This window comes from Phaethon aethereus (assembly GCF_964289735.1).
Source record: "Phaethon aethereus genome assembly, chromosome: 2".
In the NCBI taxonomy this organism is placed as follows: domain Eukaryota; kingdom Metazoa; phylum Chordata; class Aves; order Phaethontiformes; family Phaethontidae; genus Phaethon; species Phaethon aethereus.
In genome coordinates, this window is record NC_138582.1 from 106689199 (window position 1) to 106712000 (window position 22802).

Consider the following 22802-nt stretch of genomic DNA (forward strand, 5'->3'; position numbering starts at 1 on the left):
CCTGACTTAAAAAAAAAAAAAGAAATATACAGTGCTGGAAGCAGTAGCTCATGGGGTGGCAGAACAAGACATAAGTCCAGACTTTAGAAGGGCACGTCACTCATACCACAGCCCTAGTCTAGAAGGGGCAAAGCATATTCAGCAGCAGATTTCACTCACTGAACAAAAAAGCATACTCACTTATCCTTTGGCTGGTGGCTGAAGGATCCACAGGTTGCTACCTGCAACAACGTGCTGTTAAGACTTAAGTATTCACAGGATCCTTCTGGGACCTAGCTTCTCCCAGGATAGCAGCAACACAGTCTCCTTCCCTTTGCTCAAGAAGCTGCACTACTTCCTCCAAAAATCCCGAGATGACAAAGACTGATACCTAGTCTAGAGCTCAGGAGCATCCAAAATACAGCCTTTCTAAAGATACCCTTTGTAATGTCTCTGGCATTCTGGTTCATGGTTAAATAACAAGTGTGTAGACATAAAAATTTGCCCATCAACCATCTTACAAATTCAGCATCTTAGTAAAGGATGAGAACAGCATTTGTTAAGTAACAAGATGCTGGGAATTCAGCATCTACAAAGTCTAAAATACTTGAAAACCAAGAGTATTGAACAGTAGTATCTATCTAAGCATTTTAAATTTTTTTTTTTTTCAACCTAGTAGGAGACTGTTGTGACCATGTCATGACTTGAATGACTATTTCCAAACATGGACAAGATAAGTGAGTAGAAAGCAAAATTGATTTGCCTCTTCTGCTGCCATTTGCGCATGCTGATAACAATGACATGTTTGGTCACCTTCTAGTCAATGACAGTCCTGAACTGAAGTGCAAGTATTTTTTTCAGGCAGAGAGTTCCAATTAAGATCTGTTTTGCAATGCCTGTATACCTGCAACATGCTATCTTCATCCTCCAAAATCCTGAAAAGAAAGTCCAAACTTACTGGCAGTTGAGGTAGTAAGACAAAAGATTTTCAGCTGTCTTTCAAGAACTCCTCAATCTCAGATCATTTATTGAATTTCTTTGAGCCATCTTGCACTCTGTCTGAAATACCAGGTCAAGCCACTGTAATTTTCTGCTGCTAGTCTTCATTTCTGTGGCTTTTGCTGTTTGAGATGCATTACTTAGTATTGTAAAAGTTTCAGGAGGCAGGAGTTCAAATAATTTCAAACTTCTGATTTTCAGACCGTTTGCTTTTTGAGTCTCCCTACCATCTATTGCACTGTGCTAGGAAAGTTTTCACACACTCCCCAATAACATTTGTCATCTTATATTTGTTAAATCTAATGCCCACAGGGACTTTTAAGTGACATTAGTCCTGACTTCCCTGCAACCCATACCACTCTTCTTTACAGTCACTATTATAATTGAACAGTGGGCAAACAATGAAGGGACAATGAGTTAAAATCATAAATTTTATTGCCAAGTAGCATTCAGGCTGACATAGTAACGGGTTTTTCAGATAACCAAAATGTACATTTCTATTCAGATAACCATCTCTCCTGTATTTCTGAATCCCAAGAACATAGCAGACAATACTTACGCTCAATTTCCTGGGGAGTCTCTCTTTACTTGCTTCATTCTCCTTACAGCACTCATTTAAAAATCACTTCAAAACCAGAAAATCACACCTCATATTTCAAAATTTGAGGAAAAGGACTCCCCAAACTTCCATTTAAATCTTTATTGTTTCTCTGTGATATCTCAATCTTCCAACTTTGGAATACCAAGACAAAGCTTGCAAACAATTCCAAAGCACTGAAATGTCAACTTATATTTGTTTTATAAAGAAAGCAATTTTATACCAGTAACTTGGAAAAAATCAAGTAAAATATAAAACTTTCAACAAATAACTTAAGAATAAGTGTTTTAAAACAATTTTACTTTACTGATTTCATTATGCGGCAGATTTGTACAAAACTGCCACAGAAGCAGTGGTATTGAAAACTACTTAAGCATCTTACACAATTTTAACTTAAACCCAAGCACTGAATATTCAGAGCACTTTAAACATGTTAAACAATACAGATAGGTAATAGCACAGCCCAAATGCCAAAACATCTGCCTATTTTATACACAATTTTAAAAGCATTTCATGAGGTTGCATGAATTCCAACTGACATCACATAATTCATTTCAAAAGATGCTTATTGCAGAGTACTTTTTAAAAGAAGAAACAGTATTATTCTTAGGGCTGTGGAAAATGAATAGCATATTGAAGCTTAAGTCTTGGTTCCAGCAATGTCAATAGGATTTTGCCACTGACTTCACTGATGCAAAGTTTCTTTTATCCATTCATTTTTCTATCAGATAAAAGGTATAAAGGCCAGCTCAGATTTACAAAATAGCTATTCAAAAAATATTTCCATGAGGCACACATGCAATATGAAGATGAGTTATCACAGGTATCAAAACTACAGCCTTTAGTACTATTCCACATGAAAGTCACAGATATTTTGCAGCAAAAGCAAGCTAGAACAGAGAGGAGAGCACCACTGTTAAACTTTGAGTTCCTTCTTAAGGCTATGTAACTGTGTTCTGGGAAGAAAGACATCAGTGCTTTCTTTTTGGTATTACTTTCCTGGGTAAGTGTGTGGTATCGTGTTTTTAACCAAGTTATTAAAATGCATTTCAAAATAAATGTTTCTCTGTACATGTGACTTGCTTCATAACTATGGATCTGGTCCAACAGCCATGATTCAGAGATGTGTACCATACAGATCTATAAAAATGTTTTAACATTCGCATAGCTAAGAGGTTTAGTGATGAGAATTATGACTTGTTAGTATGAATAGATTCAGTAATAATTATTAGTCTCATCTTGAGAGGCTGAAGATTACCTGGGTTTTTGTATTAAAAGCAGTGGCAGAATACTTGATTGGCTGAAGTGAATCTTACCAAGGTTCACGTTTTTGTTAAAGCGATAATGCGATTAAAAACTGCAAAAAGCAGAGCTAAATATAATGCTCTTAAACTCCTTTAAGTTTTAAATTTCAAATCAGAGGTGTAAATGTGATGTTTTAGCTATATTCATGTATAACTGTGTGGAAAGTTAATAGGCATCAGTTTTATTCTATTTATTATCAACTAAATAAATTTGGTTTTCCATAATGTTAGGTCTACCTATGGTATACCAACTGTGTGTGCTCCAGTGTACGTGCATCTAATGTTATACTCCCAGCTCTCCAGATGTGTGCCAGCTCCTGCCCAGAACCTACCTTTGCAGTATAACTATGTACATTCTTGCTAAGAGGTGCTACTAGCTTAAAAACAGTTGCTACATTACTGTAGCTCTGAGTTTCACAACCACAATTAACCTTTGGCCACATTGAACTGGCACTTGTCTGCAAACACCGGAATAGATACGTTTCTCACAATGAAAGGATTGAAGACAGGCATTCCTGGGAGGATGCTGAAAAACTTACTTCCTCAGCTGAACTTAGCAAAGCAGTATACCTTGTAGAATCAAACATTAAGTTGCATAAGAAATTAAGGGTAATATAAGCTATGTTAATTTATTTTCAATTTCTGTTCACAAAATATTAGACAAAAAAGGTAAAACCAATTCAAACCACTACATGCAAATTAATGCCTGAACACTTGAGGGTTGAGAATCCTTCTGCTAATTGTTTAATGTGAAGCATATGCATTTCAAATGTTTAGAAACATATAAGACTGCACAGGTTTTTTTATGTGAAATAATAAGCTCCTACAAAAATAGGCAATTAACAGCACGCATTTTAATTTTCAAAATATTCTGGGAAACAGATACAGTCTATGAGTTTGCTGCGCATTCTTTCACGTTTCACAAGTTGTTCAAGACAAAATGTAGCCACAGAATGCTTCCCACTTAAGGCTCAGGGTCATGTGATAACTAAGTGAATCTAAGCATGGATAACTGCCTCCCATTTTCTTGGCAACAAGAAGTGAGCTGTCTGAAAAATAAATCAACAACAGATGACAAGTCTTCTGCTAGATCTGTTTTTTTCACAGGCGGCTGCTGCTAAAAGGGGCTTAACATAATGATGCTGTACAGGGGACTCACCTCAAGTGTTACATGTAGCCAGCCACAAGGAACATGAAACAGGAGTGCATCAGTGTCAGAGTTACTGAACTTAACTAACTCAAAAAAACCCTTCAAGTTAACAGGTAGTACTCAAATTCAGAGCTGTGCCATGTCTTCATATCAGACCTACAATCTCCTCTCCTGGAGAGCTACTCACCTACCTTAACTATTATCTGGAAACAATTCATTGTCTATGAGACGACTTTGGTGTCTTTCACTGTTTAAACATCAACCCATTTTGTTTATGGCATTTCCCATAAAACAAAGATCTTCCATCGCCAAACAGTTTTCGACAGACGGTCTTATAAATTTTACAAATGTTCCAAATTCATAATGTACTTAAATCAAACTTCACACATTCACCTTAAGCTTGCACAGTACAGAAAAAGATTATAAACCCCCAATAAAACCATGCAAAGAAAAAACCCAGAAGACCATCAAGCTAATATACCTAAATACAAATTAAACCAAATAGAACACCAAAATAATATATATAAAGTCTCATTTTGTTCAAGGTCTTGAATAACAAAATATTAATAATTTTCTTGAGGGTTTTTTTGTTTTTGTGGCTTTTGGTGGTGTTTTTTTTTTTGTTTGTTTGTTTTTTTTTTTTTAAATACATCAAATTTGAGATAAAGCAAAATAAGTCTTAATTCTCCACCTTCTCCAAATTCTGGTTCTTCAGATACCAAAGGAAGTCTGTGCTCTTAATGGGCATTTAGTGTATATATTCATAGTCAGACTGAATTTTATATTTCCTTCCACATAGAAGAGTAACTCAAATTCCCATATTTACTACATTAACACAAAAGTGAATTAATAAAATATGAAGACACTAAGAATATTCCCATCAGTGTTTTTAACACAGATTATTTCTGGTCCATTTTAAGTTCTGTGAAATATGTCAAAAATAAATCTTTGAGATTTATCATTGTTCTTACTACCCCCAAAAATATATTTGATTACCAGTTCTCTCACTTTAAAGGCATCAATGGAATCTACAGCACATTAGGTAAAAATTGCACCAAACCCAGGTTTAAAAAGCTATACTACTGTTAGGTATTATGCAGTTACCTGAACTGTAAAAATGCATAACTTTTTAAAGTATCACAATCAATTTAACTTTAGATGTTAAATCATGAATATGCTGATCATTTGACAGATAACCAAAAAGCACCTCACACAATAACTTAGTATCTTCACCTCTAAGCTTCTGTATCATAATTCTACATCAGTCGCTTCAGTCCTGGACATCAAAGTAGTCAATCACTGGCTCTTCTTTTAATGGTTTCGATAAGCCACTGTTTCCACTACTCCTGAAATTATAAGAATATCAGATGTTACTCACCGCATGAAAAACAAGTTACAAAGGAAACCGCAATCACAAACTCCCATAATGTCTCAGTGTGTACATGCACACTGCATTTGTAAATGGCATGCATTTCTAAATTATGTTTTAATGGAAGTACCTTAATGTTCTATAAAGCCTTTGTTAACTGGTTGCTTGGAAAAAACATATACTTTAAGTTAATGTACGTCAGTATGTGGCTGAATTGATACAATTTGTTTTGGGGTTTTACCATAAATTACCATTTACTGGTAATATTTATTATAAAAACAGTACTGTACTGAGGCCTAAACTTTCAACATGCCTTTTTAAAAGAAAGAGCAAAAGAAATACTGTTGAAGTGAGTTGATCAAATCTGCTCAGTTTTAACAAAAAACATGTGGTAATACCAAATCAAACATTGTAAAGATTTTTTCCATAAGACAGTATGAGATCTTCCAGAAGATTTTGTAGAATTAAGCACTTCTAAGGAAATTTCACTTCTAGTAGTTAAAAATAAATTGCTAAAGCCCTTTCTAATTAATTTTGCCACATAAAGCCCTTTCATTAGGGTCGCTGAAGACAGGAATCCCGCAGAAGTAAGGGGAAATAAAGAGTTACAACCTTTTTAAAATTCACTTTGAGTTACACTGTAAGCAGTCATTTTAGACGTGTGTTTTGCTCTAGATACTTCGTTCTGAAACAATTTATTTTTTTTTTTCAGAACGGCCTACTTTGTGTTCCAGCAGCACCTTAAACACCCAATAGCTACTGCAAAATTAAGTTGTCCCTTTTTGCAAATGGTACTTCACAGAACATGATTTCAAATGCTAATTTGTAAATAACTCGGGGGGGGGGGGGGGGGGAGTGGAGTTCTGCAAGGTAAACCTGAACAAAGAATAAGCCATCCATTAAAAAGATTTGTAACTATGAGATGACTACAGATACCTGAAGCTGGCAGGTCATACAAAGTAAAGACTGTTCTATTAGACTATTCACCAAGAAGCCTTTATACATCCCATCTTTAGTAGTTACCACTATCTGAGAAAAATGGTAGTTCTCCTTTAGCCAACTGTGTAGTCATATCTACACAAGAAAAAAAAAAAAAAAATCTATTTACTACCTGTCCAAATAAAGTTTTATTCCAGTAAGACGTTACTCTTTTACACAGAACAGTCAGAGGTAAAAGACATCCCCAGAATAGCTATCTCTTCCCAACTATCTAATCTTTATTAAAGAATTTTTTTTCAAGTCCACAATATTTGTTATATTACTACTCCTATACCACATAGTCAATCCTACATTTTCTTAGCACTTCATTTCAGGTTTACTTCTATGGAAAGAAAATCTTAGTGCAGACTGCAAGCTCCAAAGCTGTGTGTGCGTTGGGAAAACAAAGAAACAAGGAGTATAAAGTTGAAGCTCAGGAACACTCTCCTCAGGTAAGCCGGCACAAAATTGAAGAATTTTAAAAAAAGATTCCTTACTTATCTGTTTGTTTGTAGTGAGGAATAGGAGGTGGAGGCCTGCTCTGCATTTCTTTATCTAGCACAGAAGTTAAAGTATTGCTTGGACAAACGGATTTCCCTCTAGAGAAATAAAAGAAAGGTTATTTAATTCAATAGGAAATTATATTCATTAAGAATTTAGGGCAAAAGAGTTACATTTCTAAGTAGCAGTTCTGGTGTAAAATATTTGTACACTTAAATCGTCTATTCAAATATTTAATTTTCCACCACAGAGACCAATAGTGTGCAAAGTCCATTTTCATTACCAAGCACAAGATATCCAGTATTCTAAATGTCTCTTGATCACTGTCTATAAAAGATGTGGAAGCAGCTTGCTAGATTTGAGTGTTGGTGCCCAGACTCCTTCCTTTCTGCAGATGAAGTGCACAACTCCTTTCTACTATGAAGCGCACAACGTGATCAAGTGTTAAAATACCAAAATTACAATACTTACATTCTAGGGCAACATATACCTTTCCTTCACAGAACAAATATAAGATCAGAAGCAACTACTTACTAGCTTAACTAGTGAACATCATCATGTGAACACAGTTCACTGCATCTTCATAACATGTTATCTCATGTTTTGGAAACATGTTCCTAAACTCTGTCAGTAAGTCATGTTAAACTTGTTTATCACTCTGCACTCGAAGTAGCCCTGCCTAAGCAGCACACTCCCAGGAACAATGCAGCAACACTGCCTTGTCCTTGTTAGCTAGCCAGGTGAACAAGATCAGAAAAATAACATTATACATTAGGAAAAAGAAATAACAAGTAATAATAATAAAAAAAAAAAAATCAACTCTTCCTGCCCTCCACACTAGTTACAATCTATTATGCGATCACAACCACACAATGAAGCATCCCACTTACACTTGTCCTATCTACAAGGGCCACCCTGTGGCTGTGGTGCAGGGCAGTATTTTCTCCAATATAGGAGGACAGCGTACTTTAGCATGTATATTTATATGCTTTAGTCATACATTGGCTGTGAATCACATTCAACTTCAACATGGCAGCCCATGCCCAAAGGCTGCACTGGCTAGAGAAAGAGGAAGGATATTACACACTGTATCTCCAATAGGCTGTGGAGATGTCTTAAAATTTTCTATAAATTCATCAACCACTTTCGAGACTGAGCTTGCTTTATTTCAACTTCAGGTCACGGCTATGATTTAACTGAAGACTGAAAAAACCTTCCACAATCAGCATCTTTTCCATTCACAGTTTCTTTTTCATCTTTTCTGGCAGTGAATAAGTTGAATAAATTAAAATTCTTAAACCTCGTCAATTTCTTACCCTTCTTGCACTTTCCTCTAAACCCATGCTACTGACATTTTAAGACCAAACCACAAACTGGATGGCCTTACTATTTCTATCTGAATGATTTATATGGGATATTAGGAAAAAATTCTTCACTGAAAGAGTTGTCAAACATTGGAACAGGCTGACAAGGGAAGCGGTCGAGTCACCGTTCCTGAAGGTATTTAAAAGACGTATAGAAGTGGTGCTTAGGGACATGGTTTAGTGGTGGACTTGGCAGCGTTAGGCTTACAGTTGGACTCAATGATCCTAAAGGTCTTTTCCAGCCTAAATGATTCTGTCAATCACTAAGTAATGTTTCTTCCTTGTTTATTTTATTAATGAATTTTTAAATAAAGTCCTCTCAGAGTAGAGTCCTCTAGACCATGAGATTCTCTGTGTTTACTAGTCACATTAAATCCCTGCTTTCAAATTAACCTTGTGTCTTTCAAAAATTACATTCTGAACAGCAAAAAAAGCTGCGAACTGATGGCTTGTGTAATGTTACAAATCCAGAAATGTGCATGTGTTGAGTTCCATGCTTTGTCACATACTTGGCAATTCTTATTTTTTCCTGACCTCCCTCAGAACTCTATGCAGTTGAAATCTCACATCAGTACACAGATTAGCACTAGTTCTATTTCAGAGCTTAAAAAAGTATTTTTCTTATTTCCATCATGTTTGTTTCCATTGGTTCTTAAAATATAATGGCCAATTCCTGGGATATTGTGGCAACACAGATGAAAAACTCCACAACATTCTCAAGGTAAGTCAGAAGTCCACTAAAATATGAAGTGATGATCCCTGACTGCATTTCAGTATTGTTTTAAACTGAGTCTGTTCAAATGAACTGCAAAACCTTGCAAACATATGTCACCAATTCAAAGTGTCCCCATCTCCCCAACACTGAAAATGTTCATTATTTGAAAAAGGTTACTTGCCACTGACCATATTTTTTTCAAAATTATATTACATTTACATGTACATTCTAACAGCAAGTATATTAGTGTCCTATCAGTTAAGGACAGCTAATTTTCCCCTCTTGTATAAAATGCATAAAAGCCTCTCCTCCTTTAGCTCCAAAACTGGTATATAAAGCCAAATATTCCATCATTTCAGTTACCTCTCAACTGCAGAGCAATACCTGAAAAGACTAAAAGACGTCAAAGGTACGTGGAAGAATATTTTGTTGTGTTCTTTCATTTTTATAAAAACTGTGATATGCAAAAACATGGAAACCAAATTGACTGGAGGTAAATAAGCAAAACAACGAAAGGCTTAGAAAAGCCTTCACCAAGTAAAGTAAAGGTGCCTATCTTTAGTCTAAAACATCATGCTAAATCTCACTTGTGTAGTAAAAAAAGAATATAAATGATAGTTCTGGAATGCAGGAAAACAGAACTCTTTAAAGAACACGTGCACTTATATCTACAATTAGCTAAAAAAAAAATCTTACTAGAAAACAAAATGTTCCCACATTCGAAGAAAGTAAACACAGCAGCTCTGCTCTGAAATTAAGTGTTCCCGTTCCAAAAAAATGCAGCCAATCACACTCAGCTCATATGGAAGAAAACCAAACTAAATAGTTGTACAATGAAAAAAAAAAAAAAAAAAAAAAAAAGACTAATCAACTGCCAGAAAGAAGAATGAAAGCAGATCCTCCCTTCGTGCTAAGGTAAATCAGAGTTATCCACTATCAGTTGTAACAGAACTGTGGAGATGGAACCAAAAGGCTCTGCAAGTACTTTGGACATTTTGATAAGAAAATTGCCACTCTTCATTCTATTAACTTATTCTCAAAGTAAGGAAAAAAAGACAACTGCCTGCCCCAAGCAACAAAGATGAGATGACAAATTTCTAGTGGCACTCCAGGGAAAAGCAAGGTGAACATAACTATCTGCTGACTATAAGGCACTGGTAGTGCCAACAGGATGGCCTGTTGTAATGAAATCAGGACTCAACTTATCTTCTCCCTAAAGACTGGAAGTTCAATTTTCATAATTCCAGGATGGATCAACATTTTTCTATTTTGGTATGAACTACTACAAAATTCTTTGCTCACTAATCTGTCCAGAACTGACTCCATGTAGCCTTGCAATAATGATCCATCAACTTTCAGACAGAGCAGGTTTTTGTGAAAAATGTCTCCAAAAGCTGAGACAGTTTGGGTGGAATGATGAAGCAAGCGGCTCTCAAACCATCTCCTGATTGTCTAGACTTCACAGATTCAATATCATAGGATATGTGGAATGACGGATATTCTCAGGGCAAACGATGTCAAGATTGAAGGGAAAATAGTAAGAAGATGTAGCGCTTCTCTGGAGAAGGACTGCTGTTAAAAATTGCTTTGTCTGGTGACCTGTATCATTATTTGTGCTTAAATTACTCAAAAAGCCTTAGAGGTTAGAGGTGTTGAGATGCAGTCATTGGAAAAGGCCTTTGTGATTGCAAAGGGGGTGGGGAGAAAGTTAGCTTTTTCCTCATGGCAGACAAGAAAATTCCTATAGAGTGGAGTAGAATAAGGTCCTTAAAACAATAGACCACCCTCAGGGAGTCATCAGAACTTGTCAAATTGGAAGTGAAGTTATTTGATACCAGAAAGGCTGCAGAGACAGATAACTTAAGTAAAATGAACATGTACCTGGAGATCAAGTACTGAAATGTGTCCAGAAAACTTAGAGAAGCCAAAAGATAAATCTGTTTCCTCAGAGCATATAATTTCCTTCAAACCCTGCCACTGGGATGTACAGTTTTTGCCCTCTGTGATGCAACTGCCATGATCTGATCACAGTGTTCCATGGGGTTTTAATTTCTTTAGGTCTTTGTTTCTGTGGGTCTGGCATAGCCTCCAGCTAAGGTAACCACTCCTGAATTGCCTCCAGACTGACCTCATTGACAGGAAACAAATCCTGAATGAAGAAGAATAACAGAGAACACATCAATGAGACTGTGGCAGGATGTGGTTTCCTCAGTGAGAACAATGTGCAGGGACCCTGTCACCTTCCTGGAAAGTCCCTTTGTCCATGAGGAGAGACTGACCTTGTTGTTCTTCCTGGAAGGAACAGGAAAAGGATGGGTCTTACAGGGATGACTGTTCTTAAAAACACTTCCAGGATGTCTCAATTCCATACAAACTGCTTGAACAGTGGTCACTACATAACAACAAGCAGGCACCCCTTAACAGGCTCTGGCATCCAGAGTTATTTGGAGGAGGAAATTCGTATGAGTAAGAGACTTCAAGAAAGCCCTGACAGGTACAGTGAAGCACATGTGTCAGCTTGGAGAGGAAAACCTTCCCCTTTTCACCATACTAGTCTAGACATTACCTTTGAACCTGGTTCAGAAGCAACTGCTCAAAAGATGGTGACTGCAAAGATGTCGAACAGGGAAGCACGGAGAAGGGCACTTGCAAGGATTCACTCAGAATCTTGTACTTCAAACGACACCAGAACTGTAATTCAGATTAAACTTGACAGTCAATACTGCGAATGCTCTCTATGTGGTTAGACATTGACAATGCTGTGCATCAGTGATTCTAATGCATATAATATGACCAACTCTTACTGATGTGGTGGAATGATGATGGGGGTAAGGGCTGAGGGCAAAGCAGATTTGTGGTGTTTGCTCATAGATATTTGGAAGAGGAAGAAGTCGGGTTGGAAGAAGCTTTCTTAGCACCAAGGAGACTTTCTCATTCCTCTGACCGACCTGTATGGCAATGTTACCATTTCAATGACACAATGGGGGAGTGTGAAGAGCAAGAATGGACTCTGCCTAGCATCACTATGAATTATCTGTACTTGGAGGAGCCAATAATAGAAATCCATGGGGAATGCAGAGAACAGGATGAAACAAAATGAATCAAACCATTTGGACTTTCTGGTGACTACTAGCCCCTGGACTTGAAAAAGCTGTTGTGAAATACTCAAAAAATATCATTCTGGAGCTTGAGTTACCACTTGTCTGAGGCTTCAATGGTTTTTATGTCTTGAAGAAGTGGCAAATAAAAATACAATGAAAGAAGCTTTGGATGAATCCACTGAAATAAGAAACATTGCTAAGCAGCTGAAGTTCTTAGTAGACCACTCAGTATCTCTAAGAGTGGCAAAGGTGAAATAGCAGCATGTGCATTCTGCACAGTACACTGTTCCCTGAACAACACTAGGGAGGGAGTAAGTGTGCAATCTCTCCTAAAACTGCAGAGGAAGGCCTCCAATTCTTAAGTTGCAGGACACATCTTTGGTTTTAAAGCATAGTCATCTGTCCTGCTCCTTTCTCTGACACTTTATCCTCTTCACTGATTTTTCACCCCACCATATATTTCTTTTTCTTAAATAAGCTTTTTCAAATATCATTTCTTTTCTCACCTTCCTTTACTAGAAATAAACAGAGTATCTTAAATCGTTTCATGGAAACAGAAAGGGGTATCAAAGTGGTGTTCCATCTCTTTTGGAAGAAATCAAGATTGTAGCTAAGCTACCAACCCATGAACAGGCTCAGGAGCAGCTCATGGCACTCTAGTAGCACAGAAGGTGACAGGTTTGTTTGTTTAACTACAGTCAATATCTACAGTTAAAAACAAATGGTTGTCAAAGAACCATAATTTGACAGTGCTAAACTAAATACGCTGCTCAGCGAGCAGCGGAATCAAGGAAGCCTTGATACTTGATTTGGGAAGCCTTCCCATACTATGTCTCTAGTTCAATCACCTTGCTTTTCCCCCAGGTATATTCCCTTCATTTTCTTCTCTAACATGAACTGCCTTCTGTGGGTTTTTCTCCAAATATTTCCAGTTTTGCTTAGAAATCTCTTCAATTTGCAGTAATTCCAGCTCCTTCTTTGTCCATTAACTAAAGAGGGAGTACAGTCTGTGGCAGGCTCAGATAGATGGAGAACAAATAAGTTCCAATACCAGATTTTTTCAAAGAAGGTGCAAATTTAGGTATGACTTCTCAACCCAGCAATCTCACCAAATTTTATTACATTTATTATCTTTGATACCACTATCAAATTTAGCTGATGGTAAAAAGACAAAAAGTTACTGCTAAGATGAACAGGAAACAGCCTTGCCAAATCTTTTCTTAGCTTTTTCATTTCTCATTGGGTTTTCTTCTCTGAAGATTTACTTGACTAGTTGAAATCAAAGCCTATGAAATTATCAATTTAATAACTGTTTAAAAAAATTTCTACTGGAAATTATTGCATGTTGTAAATTGCATTGTAAATAAACTTATTCAAGTGATAAAAACATATTAATTACAGTTTAAATAATTGGATATTTGAAAACAATAATGAATTACGTACTTCACTGCAGTGATAACAACATTACGTTTTGGTTCGTTGTCATAGCTCACACTTTCAATGCCATAAACCTGAGCTAATTCATGGATGATTCTGCGGTGATCTCTGTTCATTGGTGGGTAACAATGGCTCTTCTTTGTATGCTTGCCCTAAATTCAAGAGAAAAGGTTAAAGAAAAAAAGGTAAAGTTTTCCTTTGGGGGGGGGGGCGGGCAGGGGGAAGAAAAAAAAGAAAAAAGTGCTTGTACCCCTAAATTTTGCCACTAACACAAAATTAGTACCACAAATTAATAGCTCAGTATTCTCATCTAAACTCATCTAACTCATCTAAAAATGTCCATTTATTTCCCAAAAATTAAATTACATGTTCTCTGTTGTTTCCATGACCTCAAAGTATACACACACATACAAACATATCTTAAGTTTGAAATACAAGTCCTGAATGTATCCATTCTACTTATATCCCAAAGAAGCAGGATAAAATTATTTTTTCTGAATTTTTATTTTTTTAGAATGATCTGCCAATTTTGAATCAGATCTAATTTTGTTTTTCAGACTGGCTTTGCAATGCACATACTGCAGATAGCTACAGAGGTGTCATTTATTTATCTCTTCCTTCTATCAAAGCAGCTATTTATCTGCAAACCTGCCATGGCAGTAAAATAGACATTTATTAAATAAGAACAAAAGCATAGTTTTAATTTCAGTTAAGAGAGACTGATAATGCTTGATTCAACACTGATTGCTATATAAACAGTAGAAGAACAAACAAAAAAGCAGGGCCCTATAAGCCCTATCCTAATGGGATGGGTGACTTCGTAACAACAAATGCAGATGAAGACGAGACACTCAGTACTTCAGTCTGCTGCAGGGACTCAAGACGCTGCTTCACCTTTTGCCTTGGTTGTCGCCAACAAAGTTTTCTATGTCCTTTGGGTCTACAGATAGGGTTCAAGGGGAAGACAAACTACCAGTAGAATAAGTTTGAGTTGGGGATTTCTAGAGAAATCCCAACGTATTAAAAGTTCCTGGGATGGCAGGCAGTGCATTTAAGGGCGCTGAGAGACCAGGATGATTTCCCACTCTGTTATCTCTGAAAGATTGTAGAGAATGAGGTAGGAATCCAATGACTAGGGAAAGGTAATTGTTGCAAGTATGTTAAAAAACAGAAAGAAAAACAACCCAAGAACTATGGGTTGATCAGCTACACTTCAAAGCCTGGGAAAGTCATAGAGCAAGTCCTTTTAGAAGCCATTTTTAGGTACATGAAGGCAAAGGTCCCTGGGAGTAGTCAATGTGGATTTACAAAAGGTCAGTCACCTAAATTAGACGTACACTGCAGCTACCCTGTTCAATAGAGGGTTAAAATATGTCTCTTCTTAAATTGTAAAATAGCTACATTATGAACAGTAACTGGACCACAGGCTGTCACCAATCATTTCCATAAGTATTCAGGACTGCTGTCAGGATATAATATTTACTTATCAATAAACAGTAATAAACCTCCACCTATTACAACACTTCCAGCAATTGAATGAAGCATTTGAATGAAGAAAACTCTACAGATTCTGTACCTATTTATATTGGCTAGTAATGCTTGCTTTAAAGAAGTGGTGATGGTTCCACACTCAGAAAGACATCAGAATTTCTGTTTGTATGCAGACAGAGCTGAATGATATAAATGCTTCCTGTCTTGTCTGCTCACATATCTCACGATGACAACTCTGCTATGCTATATGAGTACATACTGATGAGTCTAAGGGTACAGATGTTCATGAGACAAAGTAATATAGTGATAGATGCAGCTGAACCATATTAATGCTAAAACTTGTAAGCACTGAAATCCTTTTCACTACTCTTTTATTCAGTTAATCTGAAGTTGGTATCTCCAAAGGCACAGTGCGAAAAATAAAAAAGTCAAAATGAAATGTGTAAGCATAAGTAACAGTAACCACTATGAAAGACATACTACTGATACAGGCAGAGCTACCTGAATGCTTGATAGACTAGCATACAAAATACTCTTAATACAAGTAAAGCTCTACATCTAGAAACAAAGAAAATAAGCCACATCTTTAGTCAGAAAGGATTTAGGAGTCATGATAAACAACTGAACACAGACTCAAGCATAAGGAGGACTTAGGGATCATGGCAGAAGAACAACTAAAAACAGTCTCCTTGCATAATGCCATGTCAAATATATTAACTCAATCTTTTGCAACATAAAAAGGGGGAGTTGACTTGGTCAGGTTGGACACAGGTCTGAATGAGCAACACTTACCAGGTACAGAGACATGCCCAAGACAACACAAATACCTGTGGGTTGCAAGATGAAACACAACTCTTAAAAGGGAGGAAATAAAGCCTCTGACACTTCCAGAAATAAAAAGAAAATGTATGCAAAAGAGAAGAACTGAGCAGAAAAGCAGGCTAACTTTACAGTGCAAGGGACATGTTCCCTTTTACAACACACATGCCACCATTTTGAAGGAAACGAAAGTCAGAGCATGGCCTCCACACATGCTGTCACTCCTATCTTCAAGATGGGCAAGAAGGACACACAGAGCTACAGGCTGGTCAGCCTCACCTAGATCTGTGGGAAAGCGATAGAGTAGCTCATCCTGGAACCCATTTCCAGGCACATGAAGGACAAGAAACTCCTCAGGAGTAGTTATCATGGCTTCATCAACTTCATAAACTTCTATGATGAGCTGACATGACTGGCAGATGAGGGGAGAGCAGTGGCTAGTGTCTAACTGGCCTTCAGCAAGGTTTCTGACACCATCTCCCATAAGAGCCTCATAGCCCCTCAAGATGTTCCTGTAGGGGCTGGATGAGCAGACAGCGAGGTGGATTGAAAACTGGCTGAATGGCTGGGCACTAAGGGTGGCGATGAGTGGTGCAAAGCCTAGCTGGAGGCCAGTAACTAGCAGCATACCCTGGGGGAAGAGGAGAAGGGCTGCATACTGGGTCCAGTCCTGTTTAACATCTTCACAATGTTCATTTCCTGTTCTTCATTAGTGATTTGGATGATGAGGGCACCCTCAGCAGTTTGACAAAGATACAAAGTTGGGAGGAGTGGCTGATAGGCCAGCGGGGTGTGCTGCCATCCAGCATGAGCTTGACAGTCTGGAGAAATGGGCTGACAGAAACCTTAGGAAGTTCAGCAAGAAGTGCAAAGTCCCACACCTGGTGAGGAACAACCCCAGGCACCAGTATACGCTGGGGGCCAGCCAGCTGGAAAGCAGCTTGGCAGAAAAGGACCTGGGGGTCCTGCTGAACAGGACATGTGGCAAAGATGGCTACCAGTATCCTGGTCTGCATTAGGCAAAGTATTGCCAGCAGGCTGAGTGAGGTGATCCTTCCCCTCTACCCAGCACTGGTGAGGCCACACCAGGAGTACTGTGTCCAGGTCTGGGCTCCCCAGTACAAGAGAGACATGGACATACTGGAGGACCAGTGGAAGGCCACAAAGATGATGAAGGGATTGGAGCATCTCTCCATTGAGGAAAGGCTGAGAGAAATGGGACTGTTCAGTCTGGAGAAGAGAAGGCTCAGGGGGATCTCATCAATGTGTAGAAATACCTGAAAGGAGGGTACAAAGAGGACAGAGCTGGCCTCTTTTCAGCGGTGCCCAGTGACAGGACAAGAGGCAATGGGCACAAACTGAAACACAGGAGGTTCCCTCTGAATATCAGGAAACACTTTTTTTTACTGTGAGGGCGACTGAGCACAGGTTGCGGCCTCTCCATCCTTGGAGATAATCAAAACCTGTCTAGACACGGTTCTGGACAAGTGGCTCTAGATGCTAGATAGCCCTGCTTGAGCAGGGGGGTTGTGTATGATGACCTCCAGAGGACCCTTCCAACCTCAAACATTCTACAATTCTGTGAAACAACTACAGCCTCATGTAGCAGGGCACAAGTCAATCTACTGCTACCAAATGGGCTCACATGCAGAAAGAAGCACAAGAAGTTTGTAAGCAGTGTGAATAATGCAGATCTAGAATGGGCATCTAAACAGAAAACCGGTAATCAGGAATCTAAACGTTTCAAGAAGGAATTTGACAGCCTTGTGAAAGTTAATAGGTAACTACATAGAGAGTTTTTGGGGACAGAATATTGAGATTGTCATGGAACTCCTCAAGTAACTGTTGGGTTTGCCTACTGAAGACATCATGAAAGAAGAATGATTTCTTATTTGCATTTGCATTATAATATATGCATACCAAGCTTCAAGGTTTGTGTCACTTGCCTTCAGTGTTCAGAAAGAAATCTCTTCCCCTTTGAAATATAATTTGACTTCTGGGGATGACTTGTACCTTATGGAATAGCAATTCCCAACAGCCTGAGAGGCAGTATGGTGCAGAACTGATCCTTGAGATGCTGAACTGTCACATGGGCCTAACTGTTTCATCTTGATCATGAGAAAAGCTTAAGTAACCACCGGGTAATTCTCCCTTTAGGTCAGACAGGGAAAAGATTGTCACATCTGGTTTGTTTTCATTTTTTCATTCTCTTCTGCAATGTGGATGCTCTTTAACAGACACCATTTGTCTGCTTTGTAGGATCATTATTTAACAAACAGTTGGTTACTGCTGAGAACTAAAGCATTGGAGATGCTCTTGAGCTCTCTAGTTCTCCTGTTCTGTCATATTTCATGTCACTAATTCATTGTATGTTGCAAATTCAAGACCTGTGGTTGCCTCCTTTTTTAATATGTATTACCTATCTTGGTTTGATATTAGTATAGGCATATACATTGGTATACGCAGTTATCATATATATAGAAATATATATGGGTGCACACACTTGTGTGCATATGTGTGTATGATAAAAGCCAGTATATAAAGGTATATGTAAAACAGGATAACCACAGGCAACATCGGGCAAATTATTTTTAGGTGATAACAACTGTTCTATGCATCTATTACCATGTGTTTGAGGTTGGAGGGGCCTGAACATAATTAGACACAGATGGCCCCCCTCTAGACTTTCACGGCAAAGTGTAAAACCATTAGCAAGAACATTAGACAGGTCGACAAGCACAAAGACTGTTGAAGAAACGTCATACATAGAAAAGAAGGAATAAAGTTAAGTAACTGTGCTTAGGGGTAGAGGGAAGGAAATTAATGCTTTCTACAGCAGGTTAACTGTTTCTTGAGCTAAGGGCAACTGAGAATAGCATGGTTTACACTGCCCTTTGAACCACATATACTGGGTCAGGCACAGTGCAGCAGCAAGCCAGGAATATGCTAACCTGACAGGCCTGAAGGCAGAATTCTGCTTTCACTGAAAAAACTGTGATTGTGTCTGTAGTATCAACCTCTCTAGGTATACTGGAGTCTGACAAACAACTGTGGCTGAATCAGGGTCTCCTTATAGAAGGAGGACTACCTCACACACTGGCAAATGCAGGAAAGCATCCACAAATCTGTGAGCAAGTTCCACTACAGGGATCAGAAGAACCTAGGCTTTCCTCCTCAAAGTCAGAACCTTTAAACACCATCTTTGATGATTAATACTTTATTAATGGACATCCAAAAATTAATGATAATCCATCGATGCATTAAAGCCTAGCACTGGTTGAATCTTTAAACAAAGCTTGGCTGTCACCAAAGTGATCCTGAACTACTATGTCTCCTAAAAATTTTGTTCTATTCATAATTAAAATGTGCACTCTATTGAAGCCCAAACAGATCTAGTGTCAGCTCATAACTATTAGTATTAATACAGTTTAGTAACATCAAACTGCCCCAAACAAAAAAAAATCTGTTTCTTATAAGTCATACAGAATATCTGGATACTGACCTTATTCACAGCTTCCACAAGCATTCTCATTTCCTTCTCAATGTCACTGACAAATTTTAAATCCTTCCTGCAAGAACAGCATTCTAGGTAAATGAGGCAAGAGAGATACAGTATCTTCGTCTTTCATAACATTATTTTCCACAAGAACAAAATTAAAAAAACACGATTGACTGAAGCAGAAGCAGCGGTGAGACCAAATTCTGATTTATATATTATGCTATTTACATTTTAAAAAATGTTAGTATATCATCACCATTATAAAAATAATGACTTCTTTTCCTTTCAACCCTTGGAACCCAGCATAAAATTCAATGATACAACTCTGCTCTACTCTCTGACAATACAATTCTGCATTTTCAAATGGATAATGTAGATTTTAAAGTTGCCATTTCAGTGTTTTTAGATTATTTGTCATTAAGGCAATTCACTTAATTAGAATATATGACTAGACACAAAAGTGTCTAATCATGTTCTGGGGATTAGGTAAACACAGCAGAGTTCTCTTCCAAAACAGAGGAAGAGTGCCCTGACTTTGATCTTCAAGTCATCTAGTATAACAAATTAGTAAGAACAAAAAAGGCAGCATAAGGCTATTGCAAGCAAACAAAATGCTCTTGATATGAGATATTAAATTTTTTTTTTTTTTTTAAATCCTTACGTTGCTTAATCACAGTAGGACAAGTCTTTCACCTAAGGGTGAGCTTTGCGCTCTGTTCTTAAATAAGTGGGTAAACTAACACCAAAAGGAAGGTTGTTATTTTTTAGGGCACCATCCCCACGGAGAAAAAGGCTACTTGAAGATTTCATACCTCAAAGCTGGTTAGTAGTAAATAACTTATTTCTTCAGAAACAGACATCATTCCATACCAACACAACACCACTTTGGTAGGCACTTGACTGAGGAAATTCTTACATCATTCACAAAGTAGGGATTACACCTGATGTGTTACATTAAAAAAGCTACTGAGGAACCAGCTCACAAACTAGGGAACATGTGCCAAAAAAAATTGGAAAAAAAAAAAAAAAATCAACCCTTCAGGAGCCTATAAAAACAGAGTTATCAACTGGAAGTCACCAGTGATATCAACCAGGTGGGAGTTCTTTCAGAAATATTTAGAATGTCTCTCTGCTTCAAGAAATCCCAAGATAGTCAAGACTGAAGTACTCAAACAGGAAGACAAAACAGAAAGCATACTATGCTGGAGACAGGGCCAGGGTGGTGGTGGAGGCAGCAGAAATCAACTGATTAACAGAATGTTATTTCCCCGTAGGAAAAGGTGAGATGGGTTGGAGTAGATGAACTGTACAGAAACTAATTTCATAGGCAATGTCTAACATCCCTAGTTCCAATGACTCTAAGGAGTAGAAGCAGGACCTTACTCTCTTTTGCTTGTAACATACTACACAATGGCAGAGTCTGAACACACATATGGGTAGTCAAAAGGCAAGGCAAGTATTTTATGTGCATCTTCTATCTCCAGAATCTTTCTTATGGAAGAACAACTCTGAGGCACTTGATGATCTGAGTGAGCCCCAACCTACAGACTGTTCAGACGGGAATAACAAAGGGCAGATGGTGGGAGAGACAGAACAATTGCTTTTTATTTGGCATCATCAAGAAGATTCTGAGATAATTTGGTTTGAGGAATCTTCAAGGAAATGGTGGACTTCAGTATTCCTTAATCTGAAAACTTCCTTTGAAAGAGGTAGCCTCAACAAACATCTAGATTGCCCTAGAAAGTTCTGGATGCATCAGTGAACAGCTGAGGCAATCCAACAGGAAGATGCATCTTCTGTATCTGGATGTTCAGAGTGAAGAATAGTACTTCAGGCTGTTTACCCCTCTGTCTGTGCTGACAAAGCATAAGTAAGATTTTTCTTTACAGTATCAAACTTCCCTTTGAGATCATCAGATGGAACACTAAAGAATTAAAGTCTCTTTTCAACAGTGTGCATTCTTTCCTTTTCAAATTTGGGAGCAAACCTTAGTAGACTGCCATGACAAAAGAAGAGGGGAGTGGCAGATCAACATGCAAGGAAGTATACTCTTTATTCCTAGCTATACAGAAGCGTGAGCCCACACTTCACTGAAGGGCAAAAAGAAGCCTGCAGTTGCCGAGAAACATTGGCAAGGTCAACTGTTAGCAAAGGCCTGGAAAGGCCAAGGGTAATAGAAACTCTCCATTAAGATGAGGAAGAAAATTAAGTCTGTTATAAATCATTTCATAAGATGAAAAAAAAAAAAGTCCTGCAAGTTCAGTAGTCTTCTCTGTATGATCCTGATCAGATACTTGCGTAAGCAGGGACAGTAAGAACCAGATACTGCTTATTTCTCACCTGTACTTGTCTTGTTTTCTAGTCTTGCATTTTTAGGTTGATTGTTTTGATGACTCATCAGCTTGCTCAGATCCTGTTTGGGGAATTTCATTTGCGGTCATCCTGAGCTGGAATTCACATGTATATTTGCAAATCAATCAATGTACAATTCATACTGCCCTATTAAAACCAAATGAAGTGTCTCCATTTCCCAGGATATTGATGAGTATCTATTACCTGACTGAAGTATTTTCTCAAGTATTTTTTATTAAGTTACGTGTCCGACCTCTCACAATAAGTTCTCCAAGTTTTGCCAAGTGTGTTATTTTGCTGTTGTTTTATCTTAAAAGGAATATTGTTATTGCTTACTAGCACAGAAATCTTGATTTGCACATGATTCTGTCAATTAAGCTATTTATGACTGGTTATGGCCAAACAACCATCTAACTGCTCATTGTGAGCTCCAATGTTCTAACCTGCAATAGACACTTAATGAAAAATAATGTACAGTAAGGAAATTAAGCAGTTCTTAGAATAAACACATCTGATCTGACAGTGGATATACTGAAATTCTGCAACGTGGGACTTGAAAATCTCTTTCTGTGCAGCGGCTAGTGCACATCAGGCTTCTCCTCACCTCCTTGCATTGCATGTAAGCAGAAGCACGCCTACTGCCATTTCAGTTCCTCTCAACCACACCACTTCATAAGAATGTTCCTCATTGCTTGGTTTTTCACTGTAGTTCTTGCTGTGTATTTTTTGCTTTCCTCAGATTTTGCTGCCCTTGCCAAAAACCTTCTTATTCTTTCAACTCTTGCCAGTGCAAGATTTTGCCTCTAAGTGACTGACGGCTTGCAGTTTGCCTGTCATGTACTTGAGAAGCTGCCCTCACTTCCCCTTCATTCAGGCTTCAGTTCCTACCCCTAAACCTGTACACTGCCCCTGTTGCCAGATCACACACAGGTGATCGGCTAAGAAGATGCTTATGAAGGACTAATCTCCCTCTGTGTCTCTCTAGACTTAGCTATTTGTTCCAAGATTTCCCTGGTCCGTACAGCTGCTATGAGGTCTTGCACAGCCAGTGACAAAATAAGAAAATTCTCTTCTGTGTAGCTCCATATGGCCTCCTCTTCTTCCCCAGAAGTCTTAATTCAAACAGCAGCCCTAGCACCATCCTTG

At 38.0% G+C, this 22802-nt stretch overlaps 1 protein-coding gene across 1 annotated transcript in view; it reads right to left on the bottom strand.

Annotated features, from left to right (window-relative positions):
- Positions 1-5300: 5300 nt before the first annotated feature.
- Positions 5301-22802, bottom strand: part of NFX1 (nuclear transcription factor, X-box binding 1) — a gene marked incomplete at both ends in the record, with an annotated part of 65847 nt that continues 48345 nt past the window's right edge. Inside the window, 4 exons of the mRNA XM_082015571.1 lie at positions 5301-5376; positions 6875-6976; positions 13502-13647; positions 19308-19374. Of these exons, the coding sequence (XP_081871697.1) occupies positions 5301-5376; positions 6875-6976; positions 13502-13647; positions 19308-19374 (391 nt within the window). The remainder of the gene's footprint in view (positions 5377-6874; positions 6977-13501; positions 13648-19307; positions 19375-22802) is intronic.